Here is a 20,604-nt window from a genome sequence, read left to right on the forward strand (position 1 = left end):
TTTAGCGTTTTGGCTAATTTCTCTCTTATTCCATGTAAATTTATTCAACTGTTTCGCAGTATCCTAGATTTGTTTATTCTGTTGTGTAGTTCCAGATTTATTTGTCATCTTTGTAAACACTGTAGCTGAAATATGTTACTTGTCTCAACACCACTTGATGGCACATATCAGAAAACTGATGAGGATCTTCTATTAGCAAAGTCACACTGTCCATTAAGGAGGATGCCACTGTTGCTGAACAAATTCTGAATCTTGGGTCTCGCTAATCCTTCCAACACTTTAACCACTATTTTGAAACACACAAACTGGTCTGTAATTAATTCAAAACTTTAGTTTTATCACCTCATATGAAACAATAATATTGCTCTCTTTTTTTCACTCCTTTGGAACCTGTTCCAATGAGGAAACTTAAGCTAATCAAGTATATAAAAGCTTCTGTTAATTCCCTGGACTGTTCTCTCAAACATGCAGTGATATATCATCAAGCCCTACAGCCTCATTAATGTCCAGTTTATTCAATTTCTCATATATCTCCTGATCACTCACCATTATTCCATCCTCCACCCTTCCTACTGTATTCAGCATAAGGTCACATCCACGAGGATGAAATATCTTTATGAATTGCTTATTTAGTATCTCAAAATATTCTTTGAAATAATTATCATTCGACCATTTTCACCAATAAATATCATCTTTTCTTCTGCCAGCCATGCATTGAAAGAATGTCTTGGGATTTTTTTTTTGCTTCATTAGCTAACTGCAAATTATACTGCACTTTTGCTACCCTTTCCAAGTGAATAACCTTATTCATCTCTTCATTGTATCCCTCATGCAACTAATTATCACCACTCATCCTGTGCTGCTTCCATATTGCATTCTTCTAAATTGCCTACCTACTCTCTTCATTCATCCATTTCACACCTACCTTATTTAATCTCTTAACTCTTGGAATACATTCAGACTACTTCTGATAGTTCTGAGTAGTATGCAAAAAAGAACTGATTTCCCTTCCATTCAATTCCTCATTCCATGATGCTGCAAATTATCTCTTTCTCACAGAAGTCCTCCTCATATGGTGGTTGCCACCAAATGTAAGAAGATTTGACACTCCATTATAAAAATATCCTCTGATGAGAATGATCAAATCCAGACCCTTGATCCACATTTCCTGTATTACGTACTGCATAAGGTAGTTGTTTCTTAAAAACTCAAGAAATTCACCCCCCCCCCCAAAAAATATGCCATCTCTTCATTCCAATCTATATTATCATAATTAAAATCACCAAAAATGATCACTTTGTTGTATTTGCTAGGCTAAACTGCATATACATTTCCTCCTCATTGCCCTCCCCTTGCATTTCCGCTTTGGAAGTATAACTTCTCTACTATCATCAACAGCACCCTTCCCCCTTCCTTTCTGCTCTTTCTATTTCATGAAAAACATTGTACTCCTCTAATTCTATTCTAGTTAGGATGTTGTATTAATCCGACCATATCTCACTTGTTTTGACAATTGTTGTGTGAATAAACTCGATCAATGCAACAATTTTGTTCCTCTTATTCCAGAGCTCAATTTTGCTTCTATAACAAGTCCAACTGACTACTTTTCAGATGAAGCTGCTCTATAACCTTTCTGGCCCTCTGCTCTATCAACATTAGGTCTGGAAATACAGTTTCAGACTAATGCAGAACTTTCTGAATAGATGCTCTTTCTACAGATATAAATTAAGTTATTACCAAGCCACACATACAAATCCATATGCAGGTAGAAAAAAACAGGAGATAGAGACTTACCTCAACATTATTTTTTTGCATGAGATATTGCAGAATACACATATGGTCCTTTAAACAAGAAATCTTTCTTCTATCCTTAAGTTCTTGTGAACTACAGAGCGCCAGCAACGGTGTGTTTCCATGAGAATCTGTTACTTTTAAGTCAGTTCCTGCTTCTAATAATACCCATATAAGATCTGCATCAGGACACATTTGAAGAATGTAGTGAAGCATAGGAGTGTGGTTGTCGTACCAGAGATTCACTTCTGCCTGTTGAGCTAAAATTATTATATTTTGGTTAATGAAATATGTTTATTATGCAGGAATGCCTTAAAATTTTCAAAAGCTTATGTATTTATCAATTTTTTTTTTTTTTTTTTTTTTTTTTTTTTTTTTTTTTTTTTTTTGTTGATTTAAAAATGATAAATAACCCTTCAGTAGCTAAGTTACTGAAGTTGGAGAAAAATTGAAGGGAGGCTGTACCAGAGAACAGAAGCAGATACTATGAAAGAGGGAAAGGAGAAGCAGGCTCAGTGAGGTTTGAAGTTAGACTACAAAAGGATATTGGCCAATCTACTTATGTTTTAACATGCTTAATGGAAAGCAGAGGACTCAGACATGCAGGTTCATTGAAGTAGTTCACATAGATATATCCGCTAAATGAGACATAAGACTAAAATGAGCCATCTGCATGACAGTGTTTGAAGTGAATCACTGAGAAAGGGATCTCTGACCAGCCAGACTACTCTTTCCAGCACAGCATCAAGAATTTTTCACTGTTCCAAAAATTAGAACAGTCTGAGTCAGGCAGATCTGAGATTTGTACAGATCAAGTAATAGCTGGATGGACAAAAAAATAGTCTTCAGCAGAAAAGGATGCAAAGTTTTAGAAGATGAAGATGCAATTGATGAGAGTGTGGGAAAGGTTAAAGGTAAATGTCAGTCCAAGAAAACACACACACAATTTCAAATTACTTCTTACAGGAATTTGTTCACTCAAAGTAAAGGAAGTGATGATAATTTTTGTTGTGATTAGTGACTGGAACAGAAGAAACTAATATGTACTTCCATATGTTATGCAAGAACTAATATTCTTCATTTGGAATGGAAATAATGTTTGTCTGAATTAATTTTCTCTCACCTACTGGAATATCTTCAGTTCAATTCTTCTTTTATATTGAATGTAAAATAGATGATTACTAATATCTTGAACTCTGAATGCAGAACAGGCAAATGATTTAACTATCTGCTCTGTTTAGTTCATTCAGAATTGCTAAGATTTACTTCAATTTGTTGAAAGTGTAGTTTGATGGATTAGCGTGATGCTACGTACCATCCTTCAAATTATAAGTTCAACAGACTTATAATTTGTCATAAGTATGTTGAACTTTTTAGTTAGCTCATTGCACATTTATCTTTAACTGTTTAATTGAGATAAAGTGTGGGTAAGTAATTTAATATTTTAATTCTTGATACAATGGTGTCTTTACATGTCACTTAGGAGATAAATGTCAGTACAAGGACAGAGAGATCTGATTCTGTCTGGTGATTTGTATATTAGTAAGGATAAGGGTGAGTAAGATGAGATCCCTTATACAAGAGAAAAGGCATGCCTGTATTTTGGTTGTATTGAAAGTGGCCAAGTTATTCTTGCCACACTGAAGGATGGTATGGAGACCAATGTTTAATGGCATTGGCTGCAGATGATTTTGAAGTTTGGGATACCCAAGCACTGCATGATTTGTTAAACATGTAGGATGAATGGAGTGGACTATAATCAGCAAAGCTATGGATAGGATTATTGGTGACAGAGTAGGTCATTTATGTATAGGAGGAAGAAAGTAAGTGATAGAACAGTCCTGAAGCACTCTGCATTAGTAGCAAAGCTAAAGAGAGGGATCCATCCACCATGACATGCAGGGAACATGGAGAAGGCTGGCTGCTTAATTACAGAGGATAAGGTAGACAGAAAGATGACAATTTACAGATGCATGATCAAATGCTCAGGAAAATGAGCAACAGAACATGTCTCTCTGAACCTTTCCTGATCCCACAGAGAATGACAAGGAGATTTAATGTTTAAAACATTATTTATGGAAGATCTTGAAGCATGAATCATTTGAATACTTACAAGACTTATCAAAAAAGAAAAAAAGAGTAATGGAGTATATTATCATCAGCAAAACTGGAAAGGATTTGAAGTTAATGTAAGGAGATCATTAATGTAGAGAAGTATGAATGTGGGCAAAAGCACATAGAACTGAGATGCTCTGACATTGGTGGAGGGAAAATTTTAAAGAGAGAAAACTATCTAATATCTAAAGATGTGTGAATATATTCCAAAAACCAAAAGGCTGAATAAGGTAGGTGTAAAATGGATGAATGTGGAGCTTAAGCATGAAATCTGGAAAAAGAAAGTACTTTGGAGAAAGTACAAGATGATGGTAATAACAAGTTACATGAGAGTATAAAGAACCAGCCAGGAGAGTGACTCAGTTAGTAAGGAAACCAAAAGTAGAGAATGAGCAGAAATTGGCAAATCAGGCAAAGAAAAACCCTAGAGAGTTTTTTTTAGATATGTGGCAAGTAGAAGGAAGAATGATCATGGTAAGATCATTCTTCCTTCCATGAAGTTAATGGATGAAAGTGTTAATTAATGATTGGTAAAAAAACTGCTGCAGAAGACATTGTTGAGATATTCGGTGATCAATTTATAAGGATGTTTCATCCTGATCAGGGTGGAATCATGAGGAACTAACGTGTAGAGGACATAGGAGGGGAAGGATCCGGAAAAGTGGCTCCTCACATTTTGCCTCGCACATTTCGCCCCCTGTAGATAATGAGTAGGCTACAAAAATGTAAATAATACACTTAATTTTTTAACTGAGCAAGCAGCTTGTTCTCACAATGCACCACTGATAATGAGGCAGCGAAAACAGCAAACTGTCCGCTGCACCAAGAAATGTGAGGAGAGCCAGATGCAGGAATTTTGTTTGAATTTAGAACAAGATTCACTTGTTACTGAAAAGACTCCTATAAGATTAGTCACTGTTTCCCCCCCCCCCCCCATGCCCGTCACTAGCCACGTGATTATGGCACTCGTGGTCGAGTGTATTCTTTTCATTGTGAAAGGATTAACAGTTCCAGTTAATCCTTTCACAATTGAAAGGGAACCCTGAAGACATACAAAAGGAGAGAAATTAGTTTAAAAGCTACATGACAATTTGTACATGAATGTAATTTTGAAAATTTGTTCGAAAAAGTTAGAGTTATCGGAAGTTCAGTTCGAGTAATTGAGAGAGTTTAACATTGAATCTCCACTAAAGGGGCTGGGACTTCAATAAAAATTTGCGTTATCGAGAGTTGAATGTATTTACATTTTTGTAACCTACTCATTATCTACAGGGGCCGAAATGCGAGGGGCCACTTTTCAGTAAAGCAGGAGGGGAATGGCTTAATTGTGAGAGAGCAGGGGGGTATATAAAGAAATAAATAAGATTGATGTCAATAAGATGATAAGATTTGATGACATATCACCACGCATCTTAAAGGAATGTTCCAGGGAATTGGCAGTAGCATTGGAATGCCTGTTTAATAAGTCTTACAACAGCACAGGTTCCACTGCATAAAGGTGGTGATAAAGCTGTAGCTTCAAATTATAGGATGATTTGTATATCTGGAGTTGTGGTGAAGGTATTAGAGAGATCGGTGAGAAGCAGGATACAGAAATGGGTTGATAACAGCAGTATTCTCTGTGGTTATCAGCATGGGTTTGTTAAGGGGAGATCATGTTTCACTAACTTACTTATATACTATAACAAGGTGACAAATACCTTGGACAGGGGAGATGCATATACAGTGGTGTACTTAGATTTTGTAAAAGCTTTCGATAGACTGCTACATGATAAGCTCTTAAATAAATTGAAACAGATGGGATTGGATAAGAGACTTCTGAGTTGGATCAGTGACTGGCTGTCGGATAGGTATCAGAAAGTTGTATATGGGGGTGCAGTATCCCGAAAGAGAAAGGTCACTTGTGGTGTGCCACAGGGATCAGTTTTGGGGCCATTGCTGTTCAATTTGTATGTTAATAATATTGGGATCGGTTTAACTAGTGATATGCAGCCATTTGCAGATGATGCAAAACGATCTCTGAGGAGAGCAATGCAGAGTCAAGTGGATGTCATGGCCTTACAAGAGGACTTGAACAGATTATAAGAATGGGCAGGTAAGTGAAACTATCAGTTCAATGTTGCAAAGTGTAAGGTTTTGAGATTTGGTAAGCAATGATGGGATGCAAAAGTATATACTTGGTAGAGAAACTTTAAAGGAAGTAGAGGAGATGAGAGATCTAGGAGTGATAGTGGACGAGGACCTCAAATTCAGGGGTCACATTGCATAAGTTGTGAAGACGTCACATCAGATAATGGCAATGATGTAGAGGTCCCTAACATGCAGAAATAAAGAAGTTATGATGCTATTGTATAAGGCCTCATATGGATTATTGTGCACAGATTTGGTTGCCAGGTTTTCATGGTGACTAGTGTTAAACTGAATGATTATTATGTATATTTTGTTCTTCATTCACATTTAACATAACCTATCATATATTAAGCATGACTTATTTAAAAATTATTTGTTAATCCCTTGCTTAAGAATTATTATTCATGTATTATTCCTGAATTTCATCAGCTATTATTTGATTAAATAATTTTAATGTATATTTTACTATTGGAAGGACTCAGTGATAAATATCATTTATCTTATTTACTTATTTCCTTCAATAATATTATGAGAAATTATATGTATATAATTTAATATACCTTATATATATATATACCGTAACATATATTTTATTATTGTTAATTGTAAATGAAATGAAAGAGAAAATCAAGTAACTGTAATATTTTATTTAATGTTTTTCATTACTCAATGTTAAAGTATAGCCTTATGTAACGTTAATGCGAATGTTTACGTTTTGTTCGTTGCCATGGAGAGAGAAATAAAATAGAACGCGCGTGGGTAGACCATGAGCTTCGAGATAACGAGGAGAGAAGAAAAATATAGGAGAGTAATATAAAAAAAAAGAAGAAAAGGGAAGTTTTGGGAGCGGGAAGAAGGAAGGATATAAGCAGGGAGGTGAGGTCAAAGTAAATAAAAAGGACTGAAGGGCAGGAATCCAAGAGAGTAGTATTTAGAAGTATGCAGAGACGAAGTCAAAACTTATAGATAGCTGAAAGTAAGGCCAGCAATGGCATTAATAGGAATTTAGTGCCGTATTTCGATAATTAAAGGACTGGAAGGTTAATGAAGGATTCAGAATAGATCCAGTTAGCTTAGAGTTATTATTTAGTTCTATATTGCTTTTAGGAAGAATTGTATGGAGCTTAATTTGTTGTGAAGTAGTAAACAAGGATATCAATCTGCCCTATAGTTGCCGTCGAGAATTGTGAAGCGCGACAAATGATAATCTAGTTATGACCTTGAAGGATTCTTTTTAAATGTGTTCCATAGGTGTAATAAATATAATTTGAAGATGTGCTCACATTAAATCTGACGTGCTGAAGATTAATTCCGGTAAGAACAGTCATATTTTATTTGTTTCTGTGTATGAAGATTTGAGTGATAGTTCCATTTCGCTTATTCTAACATTTACTGTGGCATATCGCCGAAGTTAAAAATTGAAAATAATTTGCCTTGAATTAATATCTGCCGTGATTAATGATATGATAAGTGCCTGCTGAGAGTTAAGTATGGAGTATAACTGAGGGATACAGGCAAACTAATTAAACAAGAATTTCTGTTGTATTAATCTGAGTAAGGGATCTTGTAATTGAGAAGACTGAGAAACTTATATGTAAAAATTTTGAAGACTGAACTAATATGAGTGATTTGACCTGATGTACTGACTTAATTGTAATGTCTTATTTTAGAAGTGGAATTCATGTATTTATCATATAACCCTATATTAAATGTTTTGTTAATTCCAATAATGTGTTTACCTGATTCTTTTTTATTGCACCGTTCATAAATAATTCGAATCTTGTGGGAGCCCCAAGTGGAAAATATTAAATTCGGCCTGAATGAGTAAGGAGACTGCTAAATTAATTGAAAATTGATTCTACTATTTTATATAGACTAATCTAAATATAGGGTGGCACAGTATAAATATAAATTTCCCTACATTTGGATTAGTGATCAATTAGCAATTAGTTGATTTTATTAATAAGAGTACGTTACAACAAAATGGCGGATTCGAAACTAGGATGTACGTTCCAACACTTGGATATGTTGGAAAGAGTCCAGATAAGATTCATACAGGTGGTCTGTGGTCTTTGGAATATGGGGTTGGAGGATAGATTGAGAGAATGTAAGTTGCAGAGCCTTGTGAATGGAGAAAAGGGGGGGGGGTGATATGATTAAGACATATAAGCCAGTCAAGGGTTGTTATCGGGTTGACATGGAAGAGATTTTTCATACAATGGGATAGGGGAATAGAATAAGAGGCTTTTGTTGGAAACTGTATAAGGAGGGTGTGAGCAGAGGAGTGAGGAGTAGGTTCTTTGCATGGAGAGTGGTTGGCAAGTGCCTGAGTGTGTTGTGGATGTAGACACATTGAATCAGTTTAAAGCATAGTTGGATGAGCATTGTGTGCAATAGTGTACTTCCCACAATGAGTCTCTGACTCCAGGGATGTCAAATGTTAATAATAATAATAATGATGATGATGATGAGTGCAAAGGATGGAAATTAAACTCGGTGGTAGCTTGGTAAACAGGTCTCTCTCTCTCTAGGTGGTAAGTGATTTTCATGGTACAATGACACACTACTGAAGTAATCACTACTAAGCTTGGTTTTAAAGCCAAATGTCCTTGGAAAAGGACATTACCAAATGTCCTTGTATATTTGGGAAGAACAAATATAGTATGGACATGCCAAATACACTGTAGAAACCAGCCACTTCTTCCCCATGTGAGGCTATAGCAGTAAAATATCTCTGCAAGACATCCACTATATAATACAAAGAACTAAACTTGATAATAGTGAAATATCAGTAGGCTTATCAAACAACTCGCAAATGATTTGCTGCCTTTCAAACTCTGCGAGATTGTGCTTGGGAGTCCGAGTGTGGTATTAGGTGGGGTTGAGGACATGTGTGGACAAGAGACTGGATTCCCTTGGTGTGGATGGTAAGTTTGCAAGTATTTTACCATTCATTGCATGTCTCTTTTTTTTTTATTTTTATTTAACTCTTTCTCCCCACTAATAGTGAAATTTTTGCACCAATAGTTTTCTAATCTTATGTGCGGGTCTGATAAAAAAGAAATGCCTTGAAAATGTCATGAGCAACAATACAAGTTTCTCCAAACCTTTCTATACTTACATCCAAAGGTGGATAAGATTGGATAAGAAATCCTACTGTGGCAGAATTCATATTGGTGAGCCTCCAGGTAGTGAAGTTAACTGTTAATAACTTTCCCTATTGTCTTCAAAAGGACTGAAATAAGGCCAATGAGATAATAATCTGATAGCTGAATTTTATTTCATGTTTTTCGGATGTACTGAACATAGGCTTCCTTCTAATGCTGTTGGATAGATGCCAGATGAGTATGAGAACCTATACAGATGGCACATGATGAGTGTTAAGTCTGCAACACAAATTTGTGCCCCAGACTTGGCATTCATCCTGAGAAGAGGGAGAATATCATCTGTACCAGGAAACTATTCAAGCTCTTAAAGTGCTGGAAGATACATTATGGATAATTATGGAGAAAACTACCGTGTTAGAGCAAAACTAACTTTAGTTTAATATAAAGCAAAATGAACACTCAACGTTTCGACCTTCGTATCAAGGTCATCATCTGGAGCAACATACATACAGAGAAACAAGCTGCACTACAATCTACATGGATTGCTAAAGTTACTGAGTTACTAAAGTTACCATTACAACAATTATTGGCCTGACCTCTGGTGAAAAAAAAAAAAAAAAAAAAAAACCTTTACTACATCAAAGCTAGAGTCCTATTATTATTATTATCTATTGGGTTACAAAATTAAATTTGGCTGGAGAGCAACATGTTTATATATATATATATATATATATATATATATATAAATTGTGATTATATATATAAATTTCATCCAATTGGTATGGAATAGTTTCCAATAAAAGCTGAAAATTGCTTAAAGTCCTAAAGTATGCTAGATACTACGTAGGCTGAATATGTGCCATTCATCTTGGAATTTTTATGCCACCATTATTGTTGAGATTAGGGTGGTTAATCGAAGGTGAGTTAGACGATCTCATATGGAGGTAGCAGGGTTTTTTCTCCTGGAAACTCAGGTTTTTCATCCTGCATACAGACAAATCGGCCCTTCAGAACACACGCAATTTACAGACAAAAAATACTAGTTGTGGTAGTGGTGGAGTCGGGCGGTAGATGCCGTTGATTCGTAGTAGAGGTTCGGTGTAGTGTAGTGGTTGAGACAGTCGTAGGTGTCCTCCCGTGATGAGTCTTCGGACTCCTTGGAGGGGTCACGAATAATAATAATAATCAGAATTTCACAGACTTCTTTAAATTTTCTTTTATACCAGGTTTTTGCATGATGTAAAGAGCAGGTACTTTTCCAATCAATTTGGTATAGGATGTTGAGAGCGTGATCTGAGAGGCCTGCTTCACCAAAATTGTTATATTTAATGTGTCTTTTGTGTTCTTTTTTTATATATAGGGATTGTATGTCCAGTTTCACCAATATAAGGTGAAATTTATTGCAATAGATGCAATAAACTCCAGGATGTGCCAATGGGAGGAGAGAATCCTTAGAGGAGTTGAATATGTTTTTTAATTTTATAGGTAGTTTAAAAGTGGCATTGAGATTATAATGGTGTAGGATTCTATTGATTTTTTCTGATAACCCTTTAATGTATGGGATAGCTATGGTTTTACCATAATCTATATTCTTTTTTGATAAAGTTTTACGAAGAACTTTATTAATAGCATTTTTGTTATAGCCATTATTTATAAATGTGTTGCTAATAATCTTTAATTCTTGTTTAAGAGCTTGTTGATTAGAGCAAATTGTTATAGCTCTGTTTTTAAGGGCGTTAAAGACTCCAAATTTTTGCGATGGGTTATGATGGGATATGAGTTAGCATGTATATATTGATCAGTATGTGTCAGTTTGCAGTAAACTGTGAAGGATAGACTGCCTGAGGGAAGATGTGTGACCGGTGTATCCAGGAACAGGAGCAAATTCTGATTTTCAATTTCGATAGTAAATAAATTGTATGCATTCATGTTGTTTGTTCAGGTGGCTGAGGAATGTGTTTAAAGTTTGTCGACCGTGTGGCCAGATAACGAAAACATCGTTAACGTATCTAAGCCACACTGTAGGTTTTAGAGTTGCTGGAAGATAATTTTGAAGCACAGCAGACACAGATGGGATTCTATATTTGGCATTGTCTTATAATGGGATGTCAGATCTGACCAATGTATGTGTGTGCTCTCTTTGTTTTTTAGGGAAGAAATCATGTAATGTGCCATTGGGATGGCTGAGGTGTGCAGCAATTATTAAGGCTGTCAGTTGATCTGTGAGAAATAACAGTTCATTTTGATGAATGTAAATGGTACTGGTGCATGTCATCTAATGTTAAGACTGCTAATTTTGGATAGATGCAAAAGTATTTTACATACAGATTGTTATTTTTCAAAGTAAATGTGAAATGAAAAATTAGCAGTTAGAGGTGTTTTACAAGATCAAAAATATAAGAGTTGCTTCCACATTTTTTAGAAAAAACACAGATCAATTGAGAAGACAGTTGTTGATGAGAACTATTCATAAAATCTTAATTGTATTAAACTGTCATAATATGTGGTATACTAATTGAGGTATATACTAGAAAATAATGGTGATGTTCTTGATGTTTCCCAGACACCTTATAAACCTATTGTAAGTTAGTACTGTGGGTGAGATATGGGGAAAAAAGATATCTTGAAAAGATGCATAAGTAACTTTTTCAAGCCATTTCACGCTCCAGTAAAGAGTGGTGTGGCAGTCTCACAACAAGCAATGACATTTAACAACCACCTGAAAGATACTTGCAAATATTCATATCCATGTTTACAGGTGAAACTTATGGCTCTTGGTTGGAGAGTAGAATTAGTATCCACTTTAGCAACTAAACTAGCTGATCTGACTAAGTGGATTTCTTCACATAGTTATGAATATCTGATTTTGAGTAACTAAACTTACTTCATGTCACCTTGTAGAACTGTTATAAATAAATTAAAACTGGATTCAAGGAATTATCTAGCATATTCTGGTAATATTAGTGGATTAATGACAACTGTAATTTCATGTACTACATTTATTTCATCTACATAAATACAGATGAAATGATAAGATTATAGTACTAATTTTCACAGAAATAAAAATGAAAAAGGGTGTCTAACAAACTTTCGCAGTGCTTAAAATTTTCATATACTATATTTTCAAATAAACTGGCTTTCTATGCTGACCTAGTTGAGTGAGTGCATAGTTTATTTGCATTTCAGCCTAGACAGGCTATAAAATTAAATCCTCTTATGCATGAATTGTCATGGTGTTTTTCTTCCAGTGCAAGACCATCACAACCACTCTGATACTAGAGGTTTAAGTGGCATAAAAGAGTACTGTTTGAATCCAAAATAGGATTTCAGGCCATCTAACTCACAGTATTACTAAGCTATAGGTTAACCCTTTTGTAAGTGGGAGAGAGAGAGAGAGAGAGAGAGAGAGAGAAACTTTAAAACAGAAGTCCATGCAAATTTAGGAAGCAGCCAAGCATACAATGATCAAGTCCTTTGTCCCAAAGCAAGCTACATTCCAGGGCTGACCAGCACTCGCAAACAAATTAGTTACTCAACTCTGACATCAGTTTTTCTACATCTATTGTTAACTAAACCAATGTGATCTGCAACTTAAAGAAAGAGGTAAGTGAACTAAAAAATACTTCCGAATAGACCTTTGCTAAAATAGATGAGTTTCTATACACTAGTTGGACTAACGGAGGAAATCAAAGAACTTAATTCTAAAAATGCCAGAATTGGGATATTCCAACTTACAGTTATGGTGCAAACATAAATTAATTAATCAAACTGTTGATACTTTCACTCAACGAGTCATAAACAGAAATTTGGAAATAGTAGGTGTCCCTCAAGAACCACATGAAAGAGATAATACATAAGATAATACATACATAAAAAATTCAAGTTGATTTTAATAAAAAGGACATCAAAGCAGTGTAAGAACTCCATAATGCACAAAAAAAAAAAAAAAAAGCCAAAACATTGTAAAATTCAGGTCTAAGTGGATGTGGGATAGATGGCTAGAAGGACACAAGAATATCATCATCAAATTTCTGACATATACCCTCAGTGGGAGTACAAGGTATTATGACAGTACTACATGAAAAAGTTACACCATTACTAACTTCCCATCAACAATTTTCCTCCAAATTAGCCTGTTCTCTGTCAATATTTATCAGATCTTATATTTTTGCTTCTGAGGAACTTTACTGTGTCAATCTACCTACATCCCAGGCAAAGAACACTTGTTTTGCTAATCTTTCCTGAATGCCAACAATGTCAAGTTCTTTCCTAATATCCTCATTTTAAATATAGTACTGCCAATGATGCATCTGTTCAGTCCCCCTAATCTTTCTCAGAACTCTCATATCTGTGGTCTTTGTTCAAGAGTTTCGTTCCTAACCCTTATTCCTATTTTCTACTCCTGTCTATTTCCAAATTTAATTTGCCATCTTCACTAAAAATTGTCCCAAAGAGCTGAAATGTTTTACCTGCTCTTCAGGTTCTCCATTCAGGATGCAATTTATGTTTTCAATGTTTCTGCCCATTTTCATTTTCTTTTTAATGTGATTTTCATACCATATTTATTACAGCAATTATTCAATTTAGTTAGGGAATCCTGCAGATTTGTCCTGAATATATTTAGGTGATGATGATTTATGGTTTTAATAGTGCAAGGACAGCAAAGGTCATGTCAGTACACAAGTAAGACAATCACAAACATCCATGCCTGCAACGGGATATGAACCTTTTTGGTTGAAAAGTGGGTACACTAACCACTTGGCCAATCAGGCTGGCTTTTATTTAGGAGCATAACATCATCTGCATAAAATAAAGAGCTGAGATTAACATCTCCAATTTTGATATGAGGTTTAATATCACTTTCCTTCATTATGTGATCCATATAAATGATGAATAACAGTGGAGATAATGCACACTTTTGCCTTGCAGCTGCTTTAACATCAAACCATCTTCATGTATCTCCAATTCTAACTGCCAATTTACAACTCAAATATAGACAAAGTATTGCTTGATATAATGTCCCATTTACACCATATAATTGGAGTATTTTGAACAGCTTTCCCCTTGACACCTTGTCATATGTCTTTTCCAGATGTACAAAACTTAAATACAGATCCTCTTGTTATATTCCCATGATTTCTCAACTCTTTGGTCTTAAAGTGAAAATCTAATGCTGACAACTTCTGTTTGACTTAAACCCAGTTTGCTCTTCTCCCAGCTTCTCCTCCACAATTTTTCTTAGCCATTTCTCAATACTTGTATAAATCTTGACAGAAACACTCAGTACAGAAATATCTATGTAATTTTCACATTCAGTTTTATTTATTTTTGTAGATGGGTACTATGAGTGCTCCACTCCAATCACCTGGAATTCAACCCTTTATCCAGGCTTTCTGAATTATGCAGTGTAGCCACTGTAAAACTTTTATACCTCCATATTTTAGCATTTCTGGTTGAATATCTTATATTCAACCAGAATATATTCAATCAAGTTTTTCATCTGGCATACAGACAAATCACCCTTCAGAACACATGCAATTTACAGACAAAAAATACTGTTACTGGTAACAGTATTTTTTGTAGATGGCATTGATGGTAGTAGTGTCATAGTAGGAGAATTAAGTAGTAGTGGAGAGGACAGCAGAGCACACAAACAAAGGTTTGTTACAGTAGCGAGACAACCACAATCCAGTGTAACAGTGGAACTAGTATGAGCAATTGTAGCATGCAACACAAAGACTAAAGTCCTAATTAGGCACTGAAGATGCGGGATAGAATACCAGCAAAATATTAGCAATTAAGTCAATAAAAAGTTATTTTCTTATCAATCTGTGTTTGCATCTATACTTAAAATCCATTCAACATGTACGATGAACACATAAGCCTTCCAACACAGCACAAGCTGACTTACTTGCCAGGAACTTTCAATATGCTTTCTTCTTTTCCTTGATTGCCTCTTTGATTTCCTGAGTCTACCATGGAGTTCTGATTTTTCTGTCCTTGTAGATTATCTCACCACATGCCTCTGGCTGAATCAAACAATGTTATCTTCAGGAATTGCTATTGAATTTCCAAAAGTTTTATTTTTTGTTTTCACACTCTTTCGGTTTTTCCTTGAATAGTGTTTATGTATTTGAGTCTATAGTTCACCTCTGATAGCTGTTTAACTTTGATTCATTTCAGTTTTGGTTCTATTAAGAAAATTATCATGTAGGATTACAACAGATCTGAGGAATTAATGGTTTTTGCTCGAAGATCTTTAACAATTAATCATATTAGCAGTGCAATAATAGAAACATGCAAGAATGTTAAGACTTACTTAGAGAACTACAATTACTACATAATGGCTATTTATAAATCTCACTCTTACATGTCTTTCGACTTTACACATGAAATGGAAAGCATTCTGCATGAATTGTGATAGTGAATTATAATTGGTCAAATAAATATTGAATGATATAATCACGTAATCACAAGAAAGATATTTATTTAACCAAATATTTCGGCCTGGAAATAGCATCTATTAAAAAAAAAAAAAAATTAATTAATTAATGAGTAATCTTGATTAGACTTTCCCAGATTTTTGATATAGATATACAGTCATTACGATTCAGGTTGGGACGATGGAGCAAGGCCTCCACGCTTTCCTTGAACAAACATTCGAACCTATAACGGGATCTATGTAAGAGGCGAGTCTTGGACCAAAGGATGCTGTGGTCAGTTTCAATCCCGTGTTGAGCCAATCCAGACTTTTCTGGTTTGTTGTGAAGAATGGATGATTGATGTTCTTGGATTCTTTTTTCAAGAGAACGTCCAGTTTGTCCAAAATAAGAGAGATCACAGTTGCATGGAATTTGATAAACTCCAGGAAGAGATAAAGTTGAGCGTTTGTCTTTAGGAGAAGGAAAATGAGAAGACAATTTGTTAATAGGTGAATACGTAGTTGTTAAATCATATTTCTTTAAAATTCTTGCGATAGGTTCTGAAATAGCGGAGATATAAGGAATAGGCACCCGACGTGTTGAAACTTTGTTGTTTTGTGGAGGATTATAAGAATCGAGAAGACGTTGAGTACTTTTTTCAGAAAAGCCATTGAGTTTCTGTTGGATAGTAGAAAGTTCTTTCTGCAGATAATCCAAAGTAGAACAATTAGTTTTGGCTCTTCTGATGAGGCATTTTATAATTCCTGTTTTTTGACATGGATGATGGGATGATTCTTTAAGAATATAATGACCTGTGAATGTTGGTTTCCTGTATACTGTAGTTGTAAGATCTCATGGTTAGTTTTGATATAGAATCTTTATATACCAATGTACCTCTCAAGGAAACTTTAAAATTACTTGCTGACATCTTTCCTCAAGATATTATAAAACTATTCGATTTCGTAATACATTCTGGATATTTCGTATGTCAAAACAAATTTTATAGCCAAGTAGAAGGAACGGCCATGGGAAGTCCCCTTTCTCCGGCTTTAGCCAACTTTTATTTAGAACATTTAGAAAAAGTCCTCTTCGCATCTATTTTCCCTCAACCATCTTTTTGGGTAAGATATATAGATGACATATTTACTATTTGGCCTCAGCAAAAACGCTTTACCTTCCTTTTTAAACGGTATTAATTCCTTGCATCATCGCATAAAGTTTACTATGGAATTAGAAGAAAACAACCCGTTATCTTTTTTAGACGTTATCCTCATCCGATCACCTTCAAATGTTCTTACAACTACAGTATACAGGAAACCAACATTCACAGGTCGTTATATTCTTAAAGAATCAGCCCATCATCCATGTCAAAAAACAGGAATTATAAAATGCCTCGTCAGAAGAGCCAAAACTAATTGTTCTACTTTTGATTATCTACAGAAAGAACTTTCTACTATCCAACAACACATGTAACTAAATGGCTTTTCTGAAAAAAGTACTCAACGTCTTCTCAATTCTTATAATCCTCCACAAAACAACAAAGTTTCAACAGGTCGAGTGCCTATTCCTTATATCTCCGGTATTTCAGAACCTATCGCAAGAATTTTAAAGAAATATGATTTAACAACTACGTATTCACCTATTAACAAATTGTCTTCTCATTTTCCTTCTCCTAAAGACAAACGCTCAACTTTATCTCTTCCTGGAGTTTATCAAATTCCATGCAACTGTGATCTCTCTTATTTTGGACAAACTGGACGTTCTCTTGAAAAAAGAATCCAAGAACATCAATCATCCATTCTTCACAACAAACCAGAAAAGTCTGGATTGGCTCAACACGGGATTGAAACTGACTACAGCATCCTTTGGTCCAAGACTCGCCTCTTACATAGATCCCGTTATAGGTTCGAATGTTTGTTCAAGGAAAGCGTGGAGGCCTTGCTCCATCGTCCCAACCTGAATCGTAATGACTGTATATCTATATCAAAAATCTGGGAAAATCTAATCAAAATTACTCATTAATTAATTAATTTTTTTTTTTTTAATAGCAAATTCAATCATGTTTCTACTTCAAAATATTCTGTTTCATACTTAGTGATATAACATCACGCGGCGTATTCTAATTTTAATGATCTATTGTTAGTATTCTAGCTTGTATTTTTTAAACTGTTCTTGTAATACCACTGACGATGGTCTGCTATTTCCAGACCGAAATATTTGGTTTAAATAAATATCTTTCTTGTGATTACGTGATTATATCATTCAGTCTTATGTCGCAAGTATCCTTGAAACAACAAATAAATATTGATTTACTAAGTGACAGCCATCCTTTTCTCGATTACATTGACTTATTAGCCATGTAGGCCTTGAGTAACACATAAATGAAGGTTTTCAATAGATGTGCATCATGTCTGGATCACATGTTTATAAGAACACAAAGTACAAATAAAATTCAGAAATCGGTCTGGGTAGTGGCCCTTCCCTTAATGCATAGCATTATACATGTCCGCAAGGAGATGTGCTTTGCATGGTGGGAGATACTGAGACAAGGAGTGATGAGAGCTTGGTCCACCTTTGCTACGAGTTGCCAACAGGTGCACCACCTTGCCTCAGTCCTAAAGATATTTTCAGGCACAAACTTTGTTTGCTCACACTTGGATAAAGGATTAAACTAAATTTATTATAAAAAAATCATATTTCATCAGGACAATGCACCTGCTCACAAAAGTGTTTCAGCAATGGGGAAAATTAAGGGATCTGCACTATGAATTGTTGGAATATCCACCCTATTCCCCAGATTTGGCTCCCTCTGACTTCTATTTCTACCCAAAACTAAAACTCATCCTCGCTGGTCAGCGTTTTTCTTTGAATCAAGAGATGATTGCAGCTGTAGAGGGATATTTTGCAGATCTTACTGAGAACCACTACAGGGATGACAGTATAATAGTGCTGGAGCATCATTGGAATAAATGTATTAGTCTTAAGGGAGATTATGTGAAAAAAAAAAAAAAAATTAAATTATGAATTCGTTTTTTCATTGTTAGGCTGAGAACTTTTCAGACCACCCTCGTATATATATATATATATATATATATATATATATATATATTTAGTTCCAAAAAAACTTTAATGGCTTACCTTTAATATGAAATAAAACCAACATGAACACATATAGAAATCTTTCTATATGTGTTCAGAGAGTACTTAAATTTCTATAAGAATATTGAAAATTTGTTTAGAAATAAGTGTATAAAATGAGAAATTAACCAATATAAACTATTCAATTAATTAATAATTAATTGTGTATATATGCATATATGCCTTAATTCCCATATATCGTTCCTGATTGTCAATATTTTTGTGCTCTGTGCTATTATGGTCTTGTATATTGATTTGTGTGATAGTTATGCATTTTATAACCTGGATAAGCTTATGTTCTTGGATCATACATATATCACTGTTTTATAATTTTTGAAAAATTGTAAATGCAGAGTGGTGTAATGAATTTTATTTGTACTTACATAAGTTACTTAATATATGCTATTTTCGTATGTTCACATTTGATATCTGTAGATGACATATGGTCCTACTATACCTCACTGAGTTTTGGGAGTGAAGCCTTCTGCTAGAAAAAATGGTAGGGTTGCAGATGCCCTTTCCACAGAGAGTTAGTAGGACAATCACAATCAACCATGCCCATGATGGGATTCGAACCGCAGGCTGGAGAGCAGATACACTAACCACTCGGCCAACCAAGCTGGCCTAATTTTGTAGGGGGGAAAAAACTCCCTCCAGAGATCTGCAGGGAGTCAGGGACCCATTAAGAGAGGCCATATACCATCTAGGACAGCTAAGATACTTTTTTTTTTAAATTCATTTACATTACCTGCACCACTCACCATCTCCAAAGGCAAACTATTCCAATGACAAACCACTATGAGAGAAAAATCTGGCTCTCATCCCTTGCTTGACTGCAATCATTCTCAACTTCCATTGGTGCCTTTTTATCCCCTCACCATCCTCCATTTAAAAAAAAAAAAAAAAATCCATCTACTGGTATCCTGTATGATCCTTTCAGAAGTTTGTAGGTCTCTGTCATATTACTCCTTTTTCTCTTTTTGTTTATTAGTATCTATGGTCCACAAATTCTGTTCTCATAATCTACATTCCACAGTCCTGGCACTCTCTTCACTGTACCAGCATCACTTCAGAAACTAGGAGACTATAGTCTCAATAGCCCAGGTGAGGTCATATCAAGGCTTTGTAAACAGGCAAAATGACATCCTTATCCTTGCAATGTTATATATAGTTGTTATTATTGTTATATATTTATAAATTCATTTCAGCATTCTAATTATCTCCTGAATTACAACTTTTTTCTACATATGGCTCCTAAAAAGATCCCTAGCCTGATCAGTTTCTTCTAGCATAATCTTGCCTATATAATAATGCTGTTGGATATCTCAATACACCAAAGTGCATAACCTTACATTTCCTAACACTGAATTGACAGCCATTTTCACATGCCTACAGTTCTTTCCTTCCTATTTAAATCATTCTGCAAACATTTACTGCATGTCAGTCACATTCTTGATTACCTTGCCTATCTTTGCATTATAAGCAAATAGCTGTGTCTCCTTGTCAAATCCTTTCCAATGTCATTAATGTAAAGATTGAATAATAATGGACCACAGAGTGATCCCTGAAGTAGACCATTGGTCACCTTAAATTTCGCACAATCACCCCCCCCCCCCCATACACTGCATTTTGATATCTGTCAGCCAGCCATCCTCTTATTCAAGCTGATAGTTTATAATCTAATCTCATATCCTGCAACTTATATAATAGCATTCCATGCTGTATCCTGTCAAAAGCCTCAGCAAATTCCAAAAGTATCATGGTTTATCCATTCTCACAGTCTAATTCTGCCATAACATTATTGTAAAATGTAAGCTAGTTATTGACACTTGCCATTCTCTTATTAAAACTATGTTATTCATTGCAAAGTATAAATTCTCTGTCATTGATGTCTGTATGCA

The 20,604-nt window shown here is 34.9% G+C and overlaps 1 protein-coding gene across 2 annotated transcripts in view; it reads right to left on the reverse strand.

The window, feature by feature from the left end:
* Positions 1-20,604, reverse strand: part of LOC150102056 (uncharacterized) — a 133,495-nt gene that overhangs the window by 60,598 nt on the left and 52,293 nt on the right. For both annotated transcript variants that reach the window (XM_090400511.1, XM_090400512.1), the window contains exon 6: positions 1,795-2,051. In XM_090400511.1, the coding sequence (XP_090256637.1) occupies positions 1,795-2,051 (257 nt within the window). The remainder of the gene's footprint in view (positions 1-1,794; positions 2,052-20,604) is intronic.

The sequence above is a fragment of the Typopeltis vanoorti genome, chromosome 11 (genome assembly GCF_054136105.1).
Source record: "Typopeltis vanoorti isolate ZY-2024b chromosome 11, IOZ_Tvanoo_1.0, whole genome shotgun sequence".
Classification (NCBI taxonomy): Eukaryota; Metazoa; Arthropoda; class Arachnida; order Uropygi; family Thelyphonidae; genus Typopeltis; species Typopeltis vanoorti.